This window comes from Kryptolebias marmoratus, linkage group LG2 (genome assembly GCF_001649575.2).
Source record: "Kryptolebias marmoratus isolate JLee-2015 linkage group LG2, ASM164957v2, whole genome shotgun sequence".
Classification (NCBI taxonomy): domain Eukaryota; kingdom Metazoa; phylum Chordata; class Actinopteri; order Cyprinodontiformes; family Rivulidae; genus Kryptolebias; species Kryptolebias marmoratus.
In genome coordinates this window covers 17,056,819-17,073,339 of record NC_051431.1, presented here as the reverse complement: position 1 = coordinate 17,073,339, position 16,521 = coordinate 17,056,819, and the positions used below count along the sequence as shown (strand labels likewise).

Genomic DNA, 16,521 nt, shown 5'->3' with positions numbered 1-16,521 from the left:
AAAGTATTAATTTAAAGGAACAGTTCGTATAAAGTAAGGATTTATATAAAGTATTAATTTAAAGGAACAGTTCGTATAAAGTAAAGATTTATAAAAAGTATTAATTTAAAGGAACAGTTCGTATAAAGTAAAGATTTTTTAAAAAGTATTAATTTAAAGGAACAGTTCGTATAAAGTAGGATTTATATAAAGTATCAGTTTATATGTAGTGTTGATTCATACAAATGAATGATTCCTTCAAAGTATCAGTTGAGTGTTGATTTATATAAAGTATCACTTCATGTAAAGTATATATTAATTTTAAAGAATCATGTTTTAATATTTAAAGTACTAATTCCTACAAAGAATTGATTCGTATGAGGTCCTGATTATCGCCCACTGCTGAAGGCTAAATGGTGACAATGTTGTTGTCTGCGTGTGTGAGTTTGTCTGTTGTGTTAGCAAAGTGAAACTTCTACAACCGGATTCAAGATGGCCGCCACAGCCAGTTTTCCAGATTTTGAGATAAGATTTTGTGTGGTCGTAGCAGCAGAGAGTACTTTGAGCGCTTCACTTTGCCCGTTTCTGCTCTAAGCTTTGTCAGTAGCTGGTGAAGTCTGCTCTGTTCGTCTGTTAGCAAAATATCTCACGAGCCGCTTGTCGGACTTTAATGAAACTCACAGGAACCAATCGCTGGGTGTACATCTGCAACTCATTAACTTTTAGAGTCAACCTAATTTACGATGGCTGCCACAGCTAATCGACCATAGCCAACACATAAGTGGCTGTAACTTAGTGAAATTTACGGATATGGAGCTAAACCTTGGTGTGGTAGTAGCTGAGAGTCATCCACGTCACATACTCTGAGCATGAGATTCAGCAATGCGTCATTTTACAAGGTTCGACCAAAACTCCTTTAACTCCCTTCCTTCTCATTAAAAGATGCTCTTAGTTTAAAACTCCATGGATTCATATCACCTACCAGTTTATATGACACAACAATTTATTTTATTCAGTTTAATCCATATAAAAGCCTATTTTCCATATAAGCATGAATGGGACCCGTTTTTGTTCCTGCCTTGAACGTCATCAGCTCCTCCTCGTCACCAAACGCCCGGTGTAGCTGTACGAATGAGCAGCGGTGTGCGCAGACCTCCCACCTACATTCGGGCCCGTTTCATGTTTTTACAGCTGTGTTTGCGCTTGATTGATGTCGCCCTCTTTGAAAGAGTGCGCAAAACCCACTATCAGCCTTATCAGATGGAAAACAGAGCTGTCGCTGCAGGTTTCGCGGCGAGACGTAAATTCGATCTCCTTCACGGTTTTTAATACTTGGCTGGGAGCTTCTCCTGCAACAGTTACAAAAAAAACCCAAGAAGAAGAAGAAAAATGGGATTTTAAGGGAGTCAACTGTTCCTGTCCACCAATCTGGGGAGGGTCAAAGGTCATTTCCAAACAAGCTTCCCAGGAGTGGGCGTCCTGGCAAAATCACCCCAAGGTCAGACCAGGCAAAGAAAACAACCCTGAGCTCCTGTGTCAGACTCTACAGACCTGAGTTAGCAGGTCAAAGGTCAAAGTTCAGGAAGAAGAAAACAACATGGCAGCGCAGCTCAGGGCTGGAAAAACAAACCTAAAGGACTTCTGGAACCAAAGCAAACACTGTGAAGCACGGTGGTGGAGGGCTGATGGTTTGGGCGCCTGGCTGTCACTGAGCCGACCGTGAAATCAGGCTGGAGAACTTAGCGTTGATTCTTTGTTCCTATAAAGGACGTGGGGTACTGACCCCTTCGCCCACAGCGCTGTGCGCTGGGCCGCTCCCAGGAGCCCGGGACGCTGGCGCTGCTGGGGCGAGGTCGACATGAGGCCTTGTTCTCTGTGATGAATGATGATTCTTGACGCGGCGCCAGCTGGGACTGGGGAAAAAAAAAAGGATTTCACAAGGCTCCCCATAAACCGCAGCCTTCAAGCTGCGCATGTTGTTTTGTTTTTTGTTTGTAGAACGTAATTCTTTCCAGAGAGCCCCTCGCACTTCCCCTTCCAGCCCGACTCTCCCAGTCGGTCGGAGCCACCAGCCTCGGAAGGTTCGTACCCTCTAATGACCGCTTCCCGCCCGGATGACAGCGTTTGCGCGCTGGGCATTAGTTTGCTTTGATTCTCCCCCTGCCGCATTGTGTAATCATGTGCACACGTACAGATTAGAGCGGGGCAAATGACAGAACGGGGTGTGTCATTATGGAGCAGCACAGACGCGTGTCGATGTCCAGCCGTTTGTGGGTTTACTCAGCTGTGGGCCGACACGGTTAGCGTCAGGTCAGCCGGGTCCCCCCCCCCCGCCGGCCGCTTCATGTCATGGACGGCTGACGTGTGAATGGGTGAGACCAGATGTTGGCAAACATGTGGATTCATAAAGTAAAGTGTTGATGATGATGATGGCAGTGAACAGATCACAGGATCCAGTAACAGTACATTCGGCTCATTCAGCAGACGGGGGCCGGGACTTTTGGTTTTTGTAACTTTTATACTTTTCAGAATATTTATCTTTTTATTTACAAATATTTTCTTCATAGAAAAACATCTGTTTAAAAGAGGGCGGCGGCGTTAGGCCTTAAGTCCATCGTCCATGGCAGTTGTTAATGATCCGAAGCTGGCTGACCTCCGTGTGTCTCTGTCCTGCAGCCGAGAAGTGGCACAAGCACCGGCTCACCTACCAGATGGTAAACTGGCCCCGCCACCCGTCGCCGGGCTCCGTGCGGCTGGCGGTGCGCGCCGCCTTCCAGCTGTGGAGCAACGTGTCGGGCCTGGCGTTCCACGAGGCCCTCGAGGGCCCCGCAGACATACGGCTGGCCTTTTACGAAGGGGACCACAACGACGGGGCCGCCAACGCTTTCGATGGACCAGGTCAGGGTCGTCACACTCCTGCACCCGACCACATCTGTGCTCACCGTTTGAAATACAGTAAAAGAAATGATTTGGGCCTTTTTATCGCCTGTCTGTTAGCAAAATATCTCATGAACCACTGATCGGATTTTAATGAAGCTTTCAGGAAGTAATCATTGCGTGCACGTCTACAACTGATTAACTTTTGAAGTCAACCCAATTCAAGATGGCTGCCACAGCTAGCTCACTTTAAAAAACACAAAAATGACTCTGACTCGGTCAGTTTTTAAAATATTGAGCTAATATTTGGTGTGGTAGTAGCTGAAAGTCATCCCCACCACATAGTCCAAGCACCACTCATTGTTTCACATCTTTACTCAGGGTCACCATTCATGCTCGAGTTTTGAACCAAAATCCGCTCATATGAGACATTTTGGTCAAACCTTGAAAATAACGTTACGTTTGATCTCACCTGTTATAGCGAGTTCTCGTGTGAACTCCTGGTGCTCGGTATGCCAGTCGAGGATGACTTTTGCCCACTACCACGCTGAATTTTAGCTCAACATCTGTTAAACGGACTGAGTTACACCTACCTTTATGTTTGATACCTTTGAGTAGCTGCAGCAGCCATCTTGAATTGGGTTGACTTCAAAAGTTAATCAGTTGTAGACGTGCACCCAGTGATTACTTTCTGAAGGTTTCATCAAAATCAGTTCAGAGGTTCATGAGATATTTTGCTAACAGACAGATAAGTTAATGCAAATGTTTTGAGTATAAGAAATAAAACTAAAAGCAACAGCAGCATTAAAAAAAAATACAGAACAGATTTTAATTTTAATTAAGCAGCAACAAGTCTTGAGTTTTATAAATATAAAACTTGTGTTTACATGTACATTGTCCCATTTGTTTGACGTCCAGGAGGAACCCTGGCCCACGCCTTCCTGCCCCGCCGGGGCGAGGCCCACTTCGACATGGCGGAGCGGTGGACGCTGAACGGACACAAGGGCCACAACCTGTTCATGGTGACGGCCCACGAGGTTGGACACACGCTGGGGCTGGAGCACTCGCCCGTGCGCCACGCGCTGATGTCGCCGTACTACAGGAAGCTGGGCCGCAGCCTGGTGCTGAGCTGGGACGACATCCTCGCCGTGCAGCAGCTGTACGGTAAGAGAAGGCGGCTGCGGGCGAGCGGAACAGAGAGGCTCTAAGTTTTCCCCCGTTTTTCCCTGACAAACACGAGAACCTGTAATCTAAAGCACAGCGTCTCGTCTGGGAGTTTGTGTTCTAGCGGCAGCAGTGCAGCCACCCCGCCTCCCGAGTGTACCGTCACGTTCTCCTGTCAGCGCTCTCCTGTTCTGTCCTGACTGGGAGCAGAACAGCCGCTCCTCCTGGCATGTGGGAGGCAGGTTTCCACACGTGGCGTTATGCTTTGTTGTTCTCGTCCGTGTGCTTGGCGACCGATTTCACCGCGCCTCAGTAATCCTGCAGCTCTTCGAGTCTCCCCTCTCTCTCTCTCTCTCTCTCTCTCTCTCTCTCTGGTTCGGCCGGTGAGCGGACAGCAGCGCTCTGCGGGAACGTCTCTCCGGCTGCGGGACGGCCTCACGCTCGTTTGGAAGACCGAGCTCAGCAGAAGTCCCACCTGCTCCGCCTCTGGACACGTTCTGTCCTCAGCTTCTTTGGGTGGCTTTTATCAGCCTCCCTGATTCTCTCTGCATTGATGAGGAAAGAGAGGAGGGAAAACACCTAATGCCCACAGTGCTGCCTTTTTATTCTCACTTTAATTCATCTCCTGGCATCATATTGACACAATCACCTAAAGACATTAGTAACTGGATCGCTTCTTTTTGTGCATTTTCTTTCCTACTGACAGAAAATTTCTATTTCTAAACTCCAGACTCGAATGTCTTAATTTCGCTGCTTATTTTTAACTTTTAAGTACAAAATTTCTGCTATATCTTCATTTTAAACACCTTTAAAATCCATTTAGTTCACATTTATACCACATTCTGACCAAAAATGGTAAAAACTGTTGTTCTTCCCAGGGCATGTTTTTATAAAGATTAAATATAAATATATAAACGTTTAAACTTCTTATATTTCTGTAAGAAACCCACTGGTCAAGCTTTAAGTCCCCATCAGGTGACGAACAGCAGTGTATTTTTAGGAATTCTGTTTTTCAGAAGATAAAATGTTTATTCCGACCTGGAAGAGAAAACAACTCTCTGACAGGGTTTTAATTGTAAGAGAGGGATTTCCCAGGATTCCTCCTGTTTATCGAAGTGCAGCTGGTTTTCCTCCTGCTCTCCCGTCAGCGCGGTGTCCAGCCTGTGGCAGGAGCTTCTGCCGCTGCTCCTCGGGCAGATACAGACAGGACTGCACGAGATTTGGCCTGAGGCGTGCATGTCACCTACATGTGTTCAGAGACTTTCGGTCCTGCACACGCAAACTCTACAGGTTTACAAAGAAATCAAGAATGCACATAACACGTAGAGGACCTGTACTTTTAGTGTACGCCTGAACCAAGTCCTCCTGGTACTTCTTTTAAATTCTTACACGTGATTTAAAACCCAACATCTGTGGCGACGTGGGTGCATTAGTCCTGCTGTGTTGTATACAGCTGCTGAAATCCAGATCTCTTATTTATTTATTCCCACTGAAGGCCTTTATGGTGTCTTCACATTTGATATGTAATAGAACAGATGCTCAGTAAAAACATCTGCTACATTAGGACCCAAAAGAATCAGGATGCAGAATGTTGAATTCAGGGCTGAATGTGTATCTACGGCACAAGCAGGGAGGTTCAGCGTTCGACTGAGGTCGGACCTCCGGTTCTTATCTTATCCTCTGTGGTGTGTGTGTGTGTCTAATTTTCCTGCAGCTGATTTTTATCCTCCTCCAACACAAACGTTTGTCGAGCTTCATGCGAACAAAACGGCTAAAATCATGTCTGAAGCGATTTGTTCTGCTCCTCGTTCAGTTCTCTTGTTTTGCAGCTGTAAACTTGGTGTAAAAACTTTTATTTTAGAGCCGCTGGATTAGAATCGGTGTGTTCAGGGTTATCTAAAGTCTTGTGTTTATTTCCGGCACTGTATAACGTTATCCATCAGTATACACGAGCCCGGCCACATCCTGGAGAGGACCATTTAACTGTTAACATTGTCTCAGTCTTGTTTAAGATCCACTGTCCTGTTTAATCTGTTTGTTCCCAAACTGCTTTTCTAAAACTCACTGAATCTGAACCTTTTATTTTTTTTAAAGTCCCTGCAGGCTCCAGATGTTCCTGGAAGTTTATATACGCTCCAAGTGATTTCTAATGTGCTCCTCAGGTAAACCGCTGGGGAATCGCCTGGTGAGGCTGCCGGGTGAGGTTCTGCACGCTGCGCTGCAGGAGTGGGAGTTCTCGGAGCTCCGGAGCCCGGGGCCGCCTCTGTACTGCCAGGGGGTCTTCGATGCCATCACTCTGGGTAAAAGCACAAGCAGGACAGTCTTTAAGATGAAATTTAGCCTTCACGGGTGACCGTTGCTCCTTGCGCCGTGTGTCCAGACGAGACCAAGGCCGTGCTGGTGTTTCGTGGCGGCGTGTTCTGGACGGTGTCGGCTGCAGGCAGCGTGAGCAGCCCGCTGCCCCTCCGTCAGCGCTGGGCCGACCTCCCTCAGGCCATCGAGGCTGCCGCTTTCTCCCCGCTGGACTCCAAGTGGTATTTTTTCAAAGGTACTGCTTCACTGATCTCATTAATTCGGCCCGCGCTGCCTTTTAAAGGCTTCTCCTGACCCACTGGTTAGCTCCATGTATCGGTTAAAGCCCAAAGTAGATTCTCATGGGCCTTTTTAAGGAGCAAAGTGTTTTTTATAAAGCACATGCTGCACCCAGGCTTCAGCTGTGGAGTTTAATTAGCTTCACCTTTATGCTACGGGTTATTAAATTGTCTTAGGTTTCCCAATTTCCTCCTGAGGGCCAAAACCCAAACAGTTTGTTCAGCATTCAGTCGTTTAGGAAGTACTGATGCTCTGCCAAAGCATCATTTCTACTCCATAAATCAGCTGCTCATGCAGGACGTGTCATTTCCATGAAACAGTGCAGCCAAACGCTCTGCCAGTCTTCTGTAAACTCCTGCTTAGTTTCAAAAGAGAATTTTTTTTTCCCTGCATTTGAAAAGGGTCTGTGTGAATCCAGTGATGGAGGTTTAAAAACACTTCTCCTGCTTTGTTTCATGTTTTTCAGGGAAGAGGATGTGGCGTTACACGGGCAGCGTTTTGGACTCGGGTTTCCCCATAAAAAGCGGCGAGTTCCCCCGTCACCCGGACTGTGCTTTTTATTACGCCCCTCTGGGTCACATGGTGCTCTTCAAGGACGCCCGCTACCACGTGCTCAACCTCAAGACTTTGCGCCGGGAGCCCTACTACCCCCGCAGGCTGACGGACTGGAAGGGCGTTCCGCAGGGCTCCAACGGGGCGCTGACCCGCCAGGACGGACGCCTCTACCTGTTCAGAGATCAGCGGTTCTGGAGGTTTGACCCCGCCAAGGTTCGGGTCACCAGAGTGGGTCAGTGGGCCAAGGACCTGAACTGGATGGGCTGCAGCAGCACTCCAGAGAACAACCACCTCCTTTGAACAGCAGAGGGTGCTGCAACATTTACAGTGCAATAAGACTCAGAGTTTGTATCACAAAGAACCTGAGCTTTTCCAACATAAAGCCTGGCTTTTAAAACGCAGCAGTGGATGGCTCAAACTAGTCCGGCACTACCAAGTTTATACATTTAAAGCACATGTTACTACTGAGAGCGATTAATGTCCCTATGTATGTGTAATTACAGTCTATTGTATGTAGTTTAGATTATAATCTGACTCCTAAAAACAACACTTATGTGCAATTTTACAAAACAAATAGTGGAGGAATTTTTTTTTTGATAGGGAAAAAAAAACAAAGATCGTAATCACAGCTTCAGCATTGATTCCCCTGGGATTGTGTACCAGAAAACCTGAAGATTTCTAATCTGTGTGAACAAAAAAACCCAGACAGATTCTAATATTAAGAGGGGATATATTAAACATCAAACAAACATGAGCACTTATTAGATTTATTCTTTTTCAAGCAACATGTGCAATACGAGGATGTAGTCTAAAGATTAATGCTTCACAGCAGCTCAGGTAAACAGAGGGGACTTTCAGGTGGACCTTATTCAAATTGTCCTCTCGAACATTTTGAAGCTGCTGGTCTTTAGAACAAGAGGAGCCTTTTTAATCCGCTGTGAACCTGCAGAACGAATGCAGTGGGACTCAGAAGCTGCAGCATCGAGACCGGACCAAAGAGAAAAACTGATTTCTTTAACCTTTATGGACATGTGGACCTGTGTTGGACCACTGCAGGACATCGCTTTAAGTAAAGGAGGGGTACAAATGGAGGCCACTGTCCTGAAAGATGAGCTATCTAGACATTCCTGAGTTGAACGTGGACTAAAAATCCCTCCACAGAAGCTGCTGCACGTATCTGCAGTAGAGGATGAAGTCTTTCCTGTTCAGAGGACACAGTGTGGACACAGTGTGGACAAAGCTGGACGTGGACTTAAGCCGGGGTACCTGACAGTCCTGTTCAAACAGGAGTTAATCTGTCCACTGGACTGAAGGCTTCTGACAGGAAGACATAAAATGTCCACCGAGTGTTTTCTTTAAAAGGACCAAAATCTTGTTTTGTGTTTTTTTTTATACACATTTTATACATCTGAACTGGGGGAATAGCTTTGTTCCCTTATAATTGTTCAAACTAATCTCACTTATCGTTTCCTTTTCACTGACAGTATGATAATGCCCTGTAGACGTGTAATCATTTTAAAATGGCCTCCTGTGACAGACAAACCCCCCATGGCTCTCCATAAAGTCTCATTTCTCCTCCAACTCAATGCTGCACATGACTGAAGGGATTCCTGCACCTAATAAGTCAGAAAATAACCACATACTGCAGGTGTGCTGTGACAAGAACACGTGAGTGGGTTTTAAAAAGATTACGTGTAGCCAGCCGATAGTTTTAGAGCAGATGATTTACAGATGAAGGTTTTAACGTCCTGTTTGATTATTACTAATAATCCATTCTTCACTAACACAAACGAACACCAGACTTTACCTTTTCTGCTCTCTACATTTTCACTTGGCTGATCTTATGACTTCCTGCAGCTTCAATGCTAAAAAGAAAAGTCAGAGAATTTAGTTTTAGTCATTTTGCCAGTTCTGATCCACCATGTTTACATTAACCTAAAATACTAGAGTACGGATAATTTCAGCATTTGAATAAATGTAATTGAAAGCCAGAAGATTATTCTTTTTAAAGTAAAGCCTGGACTCAGACCTGTAACTGCTGCCCTGAGTCATTAAAGTCAAATAGCAGAAAAAAAGTCTCCACCTGCTATCATCTCCTAACTTTTCCTGACACCATCCTGAGAACAATCAGCTCCAGATTCACTGATGAAGCTCTGCAGCGCTGAAGCTTCAGATGTTCAAAACATATTATATAAAAGCACAAAATAACAGTGAGGTGTTTTATTTACATCCTTTTAATAGAATAAAAAACATACTTGATTGTAAAATTTGATTAAAAAAACAAAACTAATTAAAAATCCTTGCTTTGTCTTCTTTTTACATGAATTCCACAGTCAGAAATGTTCACGTAATCTGTTCACGAGCAGAAAAAAAGATTTTGTGAATGATGGTCCAGTGTTATCCATTTTAGAGTTGAAACAACTCTTATTATGGCTGCTTGTTAGTTCAGAGTCTGTTTTTAACTCGGTTAAAAACTTTGCTGAGTAAAAAAAAGACTATTAGACCGGAGCTCTAAACTGCATCAGTGTCACAATTAGTTTTGTTCTCCAAGTTACACTTTAGTAAAACAGCTGCACAAAATATTATTTAAACAAAATATAAAACGAGTTTTACAGTCAACAGCTTTACTGTTTAATATCACTCACCTTGCAATAATCTTCTCTGGTTTTGGAGTGTATTATTATTATGATGATGATTAAAGAGCCGCTCTGAGTGAAGTGTGTCACCTGCTGTAGTCCTGGTTTTGGAAGCTCCGCTGCTGGTTCCTGTGATTATCGTCACAGCTTGTGTCGCGGTGGCAGGAATTCAGATGAAGAACTCATCGACAGGCTCCTGATTGTCGGGCCTTGCTGACAACAGCTCAGCGGTAGTCCTGCTCTCTGCCAAGAGCCTGACTGAGGAGCTTTGTTGAACTGCAGCGGTCCTACTCTCTGAGGCTGCCTCCCCACAACCACCGGAGGCCTTCGTCCCAGCGGGCCTCTGAGGCTTCCTGCGCGTCCGTGGCGAACACTCGATCAGCTCTTCAGCCAAGTTCTCAACTGACGAAGACCCAACCGCTGCAGGTCTCTCAGAGTGGACGGTCATCAGAAGGTCGATGGAGGAGGAACGGGTTGTTCTGACTGCGTCGTCCGAGTGAGGAGAGATGACGACTCCTGTATCCACGTTGGTCTCCGGCTCCTCCTCGTCCTCCTCCAGGAGGAGGCAGGAGAGAGAACGTGTGATGGATGGGCGGAGAGGGGAGTCGGGGTGAGTGGAGGATGACAGCTGAGCTGGGCTGCTGCGCTGAGACGAGTAGCAGGAACTTCCAGGAGGAGTGCTGCAGCAGCTGCCGGAGCCCAGACTCTCTGCTCCACCACTTCCTCCATAAAGCCTGTCCAGGACCGGGTCGCTGCGCGGTCGGCTTCCTGCCAACAACCAAACACATCCAACCTGAGCCACGGAGGTCCACAGTCAGAAATGTTCATGTAATCTGTTAGACTAAAGTGGAAATAAACAAATAAAATATTCTGTGGTCCCTTTGTGTAGTGATTGTGCAAAAAGATTACATTTTTTTAAATAAATTTTAGACTGCATTTAACAGACAATAAATATGAGTAAAAATAGAATATCATGACATTGTAACACTAACAATTTTGTATTTTTGGTAGGTAAAAAACACCCAGAAAAAGTTCATGTCTGGAAAAAATTGTTCATTTAAAGAAACTGACTATGAAAGAGGAAACATGTTCAGTTTGACTGCTTGCAAACATCCCTCCTCATTATTATTATGGACATTTAATCGAAAAATTCAGATTTTTTTTTGGCTCTGACTGCAGTTTTAAATATAGTTTTCCATAAAAAGGATCATTTGGACAGTAGCGTTATGCAGAGTGGGTCAGCTGAATTCATTAAACCTGTTATGAACTCTGACCTTGCCTGTAGGACTGCCAGGACAGAGGAGTGGTGAGGCTGCAGGATGACAGGATGTGATTCTGTCCCGAGCCCCGCAGCTGCGTCCCCCGTGAGGACGCGTTCAGGCAGGTTGGGGGAAAAGCACAGGTCAGAGGTCGCTGCGGTTGGGTTGGGGTTTTCACCTACAGAACATAACAGGAGGAGCGGGATTAGGATTCACAATGGGACTAGAAATTTTGTTGCATTTGATAGATTTGACATGCACACACCTGACAGGTGGCTTCCCTGAAAGGTTCCACAAAACACTGCCCTTTCCTTTTTTTTTATCACTGTAAATGGAACATTAAAAATGTTTGCCTTTCTAAGAGATCAAAAACTGATCCAGTCATCGAGCCGTGACCATTTTTCCTCCTTCTAACTGTCAGTTTACTTGCTGTGTAATGTAACATTTCACTAAATGTTCAGCTTCATACAAACCCTTCCATTGAATATTACGCCGAGTACAGACTAAGCTGCTCTTACCTGAAAGAGAACCTTGTTACCATCCAGGTCCTCTGTCTGCCAGCGTGTGTTGCTGATGGGGGTGCAGGGGTTGGGCAGCAGGGGGACCAGCTGGCCGACTTCTTCCACGCCAAACTGCAGCACAGCAGAGCTGCACGGCTCCACGCGGACCCCCGGAGACAGCTGTTTCAAAGCCAGCTGAAGGCACAGCCCTGGCTCTGTGTGCAGAGGAATACAGAGAACAACAAGCAGAAATGAGACAAAGCAGGACAAAACACAGGTGGACGTGCTGAGAGACACCAAAAAGTAACTAGCAGCGTTGTGTTTTAGAAATTACAACAAAATAAGTATTCTGAATTGATAACAATTTGAAATAGTTGCATCTTCCACAAATGAATCCAAAAGCAACAAAAATCAAATATATAAAATAACTTTTTTCTGCTTGAGAGCATATATTTGGGTATTTTATATTACTACCAACATAAATACCCAGGAAAAAAAAACAACCTAGACCAAATTTATTGTTTTTTCATCCTCAGATAAAAGTTGAACACACCGATTTCACATTTATCACATTCAGTGCATTAAATAGAACTAACATAATGTAAATAAACACATTCAATTCTTAACGTTAGCCTCTAAAAACTTAAAATAGGACAATTTTTAGACCTTAGGATGTGTAAAAAAGAGCAACTCTGTCTGCTGAAAAGCCTTACCTGTGTGGATGGTGAACCAGCAGAATCCAGACTTCTGCTCCTCCGCCCGCCGCTGCAGCACAGTCTCGTAGAGCCGCACAGCATCCTCGTAGTTGTCGTGGCTGCTGAACAGCGTTATGCGCAGTATTTCTCTTCCGCAGTGCACGGGTCGCACGCCCCACACCGGCATCCCTGCCCCCAGGCTGTAGAAGTCCCTGCTCGGCAGGAGGTAGGGCCGCAGCAGGGGGTTGGAGGACAAACCGCCCGACGTGATGTGGATCCCTCCGGTCCGGCCGCCGCAGCTCTCCGTGTGATGGTACTGCCAGGGCGGCCGCTGGAAGAAGTCCAGCACTTTGAGGATCCGTTCCTCCCCATACGCCTCGTGGAGGAAGAACGTGATGGCCAAAGAGGGGTAGCCTGGGCATTTTAGGGAAAGGTAAATGTAAGTTCCTGTAAACAGGCCTCTTTTTCACACAAAACAAACTGTTTATTAAATAAGAAAACACGTTGTGTTCTGAGGTAATAAATATGGACCTAACAAGGCCTGTCGAAATGATGTGACTTCATTAGTGTGAAGACATCTACAGCACATTGAAGTGCAAGACTCTACACCACAAATCCCCACCTGCCACAAGACAGAGGTGGGTGTGCGTCCTGAAAGGAGAGGCCCTCTCCGACACATGGAAGATGCGGAGGCTCGGGCACAGCCAGCGCAGCAGGCGATCCAGGGTCTGCTGCAGCAGCAGAGAGTCTCCGGGGTTGGCAAGAAGATGCAGGTTCATCAGCTGGAGCTGCTGCTGCTGCCGTTGCCTGGTCATGAGCTCAACTGAGGTTAGACACAAACACAATGCAAGAAGTGCTCAAATGGTATTCACACTCTGCAGTTCAACTTAAAACCATTACAACCAGTCCAGCTTCACACGGAGTCTGGGTTAACTCATCATATGGAGCTAAAATTCATTTAAACTAAAGTCCTGCAGATGTCATAAACTAAAGAGACAAATAAGCTGAATGAACAAGTTACTCATCATTTTCAATATGAGTATAACTAATCTTAAAGACACCTGTATGTTATTATTTTTAAATTCTCTACACAGAAACTGTTGTTTTTCTCCAATTGAAGAACTTTAGAAAACCTTTTTTAAGCTTTTTTTGTTTGTTTGTTTTAAAAAGAAGAGTCATTTCCTGCTGACCTACCGTTTCTTAGCAAAATACTTAAAACAGCTGTCTTCAGTCTAATAATGTTTTTAATATTTATCAGTCTGGTTCTGTGTCCCTATAACACAGAAACTGCACTCATTAAAGTTGAACATAAACGCTGACTCCAAAGAGAATATTTGTTCTTGTACTTCTGGATCTCAGTGCCATTTTTGACACAGTCAACTATGACATTTAGATAGAAACACAAGATAGAAAGCTGGGTTGGCTTCTCTGGTCCATATATATCAGAGACTTGCAGTTCTTTGTGTCGACCGGTGACTTTAATTCTGACAAAGTTTGCAATCCAGAACATGCTAACTACCATAACTATTCAGATGATTTGCTGCTGTGATAATAATGTACAGAGGTCACACAACCTGTCTCACCTAAACAAAGATAAAACAGAAATACTCATTTCTGGTGCAAAGACTCAAACAGAAAGCTGCAGCTCATCTCAGAGACAAACAGAGAGCTGAAAAGTTGCATCGACCGTATTACTAAATTGGCTTTTTATCATTTGAGAAACATTTCTAAAAAGCTATAGAGTTTGTATCAAGATGAAACTTTGAAAAAGTAATTCATGCTTTTATAAGAAGTAGGCTGAAACTGTAACAGTAACTTAGTTAAGCCTCCTATATTTTCCAAATCAGGGGAAAACTGCTTTTAGTATTTGCTTTCCAGTAAAATGTGAAGGTATCCTACTTCTGAGAGGGCCCCACTGTTAATATTAAAAAAAAAAAAACTTTTTCCATTTTGCAAAAGCATATGATTAGGTTTTTATTGCCTGTTTTTTATGATTCCGTGCCTGTATGTATATGTATGTAGGAATGTGCCTATAAAATCACTTTTTTTTCACGTTTTATGTTCCTAATGGAAAACACATTGAGCTGCTTTATGGATATAAAGCGCTTTGTAAATAAAGTTTGATTTGATTTGTGAGTTATGGAAAACTTACTGGCAGACGACATCTTGCTGCAGTCAGATCTAAAGAAAAAGAAGGGAAAAAAATAAAATACATAAAACGAAGCAATATGAACGAATGAAGCGAAAAAAAAAAGAAAAATATGTCTCCATCTTGTGGCGGTTGCTTTGGAAACCTGCCCGTTGCTATGGTCACCATGACAACGCTTTATCTGTTGTTAGCTCGCGGGACCCGAAACAGAAAAAGTTAATTTACAATGAAAGAAAAAAAAAACTTGAATAAAAGTACAAGTACAGCAGAAACAAGAAAAAAAGAAGATGTACAGTTAAAAGTAATAAAAACACTTAATAATAACAGTCAGCTTCAAACGTCAAACCCAGTCATGGTGCACTGTTTTGGACAAAAATTAATGTCCATTGTGACGGCTGCTGAAGAGCCGAAGCTAACGTTAGCCTGAAGCTAACGCGGAGACAACCGTTAACCTACGCGGCCGTTTCGGCTCCGGAGTCCGCGTTCTCATCGTCGGTCCTCTGCGCGACTCTTCGCCACATCGTCCGGCGGACACTTCTCACGTCCGGACCAGCGCTCGGGCCGGAGGGGTTGAGCTGGTTCCGTAACGACCCGAACCCGGAGAGCCAAGCATCCCGTTTGATTCGGAGGAGGGAGGAGGAGGAGGACTGGGATCTTTACTGGGACGCTGACGTCACCGGGGAACCGAACACCGCTCCGGTAACTATTCTGCTGAAACCCCGCAAAAAGTAATACTCTTTGTAGAGTACAGAGGAAATGATGGAGTTTGTTTACAGGGGAAAGGAGGCAGCAGGGGTGCTTCTTTAAAAACAAAGCCACCTTCAATAAATAATAAGTAATAATGATAATAGAGCAGGTGGCAGGCGTCTAAAAATATAGGACAAAGGACAGAGCAGACGGGCTGGACAGATTTAAATGAGCAGGGGAGGACATTTACCCTGAAAATTAAATACATTGTTCCCTAAAGCTTATTTTAAAGACTTTAACATGTGGAGGGGGAGGGAAAAGGTCTGATAAGCCCAGAAAAACTAACCCTAATCTTTTTAATATTTACTAATCAGCACATCATGACATAAATCACTAATTCAATCTGCCATAATCCCTCTGCAGCCCCCCTCTTTGGAGTCTTGTGTCTTCAAACGAGAACAATATACAGCCCGAAACATGTTTCAGCGCATGCAGTCCTAAAACAAACATGTAAATAAAACACAGATCTTCGGGCCTTTTCTGCCTGCTGTTAAAGTGAATCTCTTTGACAAGACGGGAATAAAAGCTCACGGGAGGTAAAGAAGAATGAGAACAGGCAGACGGGTGCAGTAGACGTTCCTGCAATACCAAGATTGTTGTTTCAGACCGTGTAACGTGTTACCTGCGTAAGGCGAACCTTTTGGATTCGGTGCAGATCCGTTTTCTGTCCAGCAGATTATTTTAATCGGAGCACTGCCTGAAGTTGTGCTTTTAGGCCTTATATTTTGAAAGTTGGGTCAGATTGCAGGATAAAAACACAAAAATGGGACGTCGTGCTTTCACTTCCGGGTAGAATTTACACATTTAGTTTCAGACTGTTTGTAATGTTTTAGTCTCTTACCAGAGTTCAGCAGATATAAAATAAAAACTTCTCATTTTAATGTTTGGATCAGTGACAACTTTGATAAATTACCCAGACAACTGAAAATAGACGAAGTTAACCTTTACACCACTCTACAAGCTGAAATCTTTTACTCAGGAAGGGCATCTGGCGTCAAAACACTTTTGCTCATCCAAGCGACACCATGCCGGATCGGTTCGAGGCCCAGATTAACGACAACCGCTGCCGGTCGGGAAACGTTTCAGGAGACAGAGGGAGACGAGGATGGACAAGAGTGGAGGACTGAAGGTCAACAAAAGGGTGGCAGCAAAGGTCAAAGGGAAGGTTTCCAGATCAGTGGTGAGAGCAGCTGTGTTGGACGGTTTGGAGACAAAAAGACAGGAGACCGAACAGGAAGTGTCAGAGCTGAAGATGTTGAGGTTCTCCTTGGGAGGGACAAGGATGGACAGGATTAGGAATGAGGTCATCAGAGGTCCAGCACAGGTTGAAGGACTGGGAGATAAAGTTAGAGAGGCCAGACTGAGATG

The 16,521-nt window shown here is 44.7% G+C and overlaps 2 protein-coding genes across 2 annotated transcripts in view; one reads left to right on the top strand and one right to left on the bottom strand.

Moving 5' to 3' along the window:
- Positions 1–7,772, top strand: part of mmp28 (matrix metallopeptidase 28) — an 18,914-nt gene extending 11,142 nt beyond the window's left edge. The window contains exons 4-8 of the mRNA XM_017423938.3: positions 2,656–2,877; positions 3,775–4,020; positions 6,183–6,320; positions 6,401–6,568; positions 7,079–7,772. Of these exons, the coding sequence (XP_017279427.1) occupies positions 2,656–2,877; positions 3,775–4,020; positions 6,183–6,320; positions 6,401–6,568; positions 7,079–7,467 (1,163 nt within the window). The 3' untranslated portion in view covers positions 7,468–7,772. The remainder of the gene's footprint in view (positions 1–2,655; positions 2,878–3,774; positions 4,021–6,182; positions 6,321–6,400; positions 6,569–7,078) is intronic.
- A 1,616-nt stretch (positions 7,773–9,388) lies between these two features.
- LOC108240498 (protein FAM124B) lies at positions 9,389–16,405 on the bottom strand. The gene is made up of 7 exons (XM_017424029.3): positions 14,863–16,405; positions 14,410–14,438; positions 12,880–13,080; positions 12,276–12,671; positions 11,581–11,777; positions 11,078–11,240; positions 9,389–10,571 (listed from the first exon to the last, which is right to left on the bottom strand). Exons 1-7 carry the CDS (start codon positions 14,925–14,927, stop codon positions 9,973–9,975), a joined length of 1,650 nt encoding a protein of 549 aa, XP_017279518.1. The 5' UTR covers positions 14,928–16,405; the 3' UTR covers positions 9,389–9,972.
- Positions 16,406–16,521: the final 116 nt, after the last annotated feature.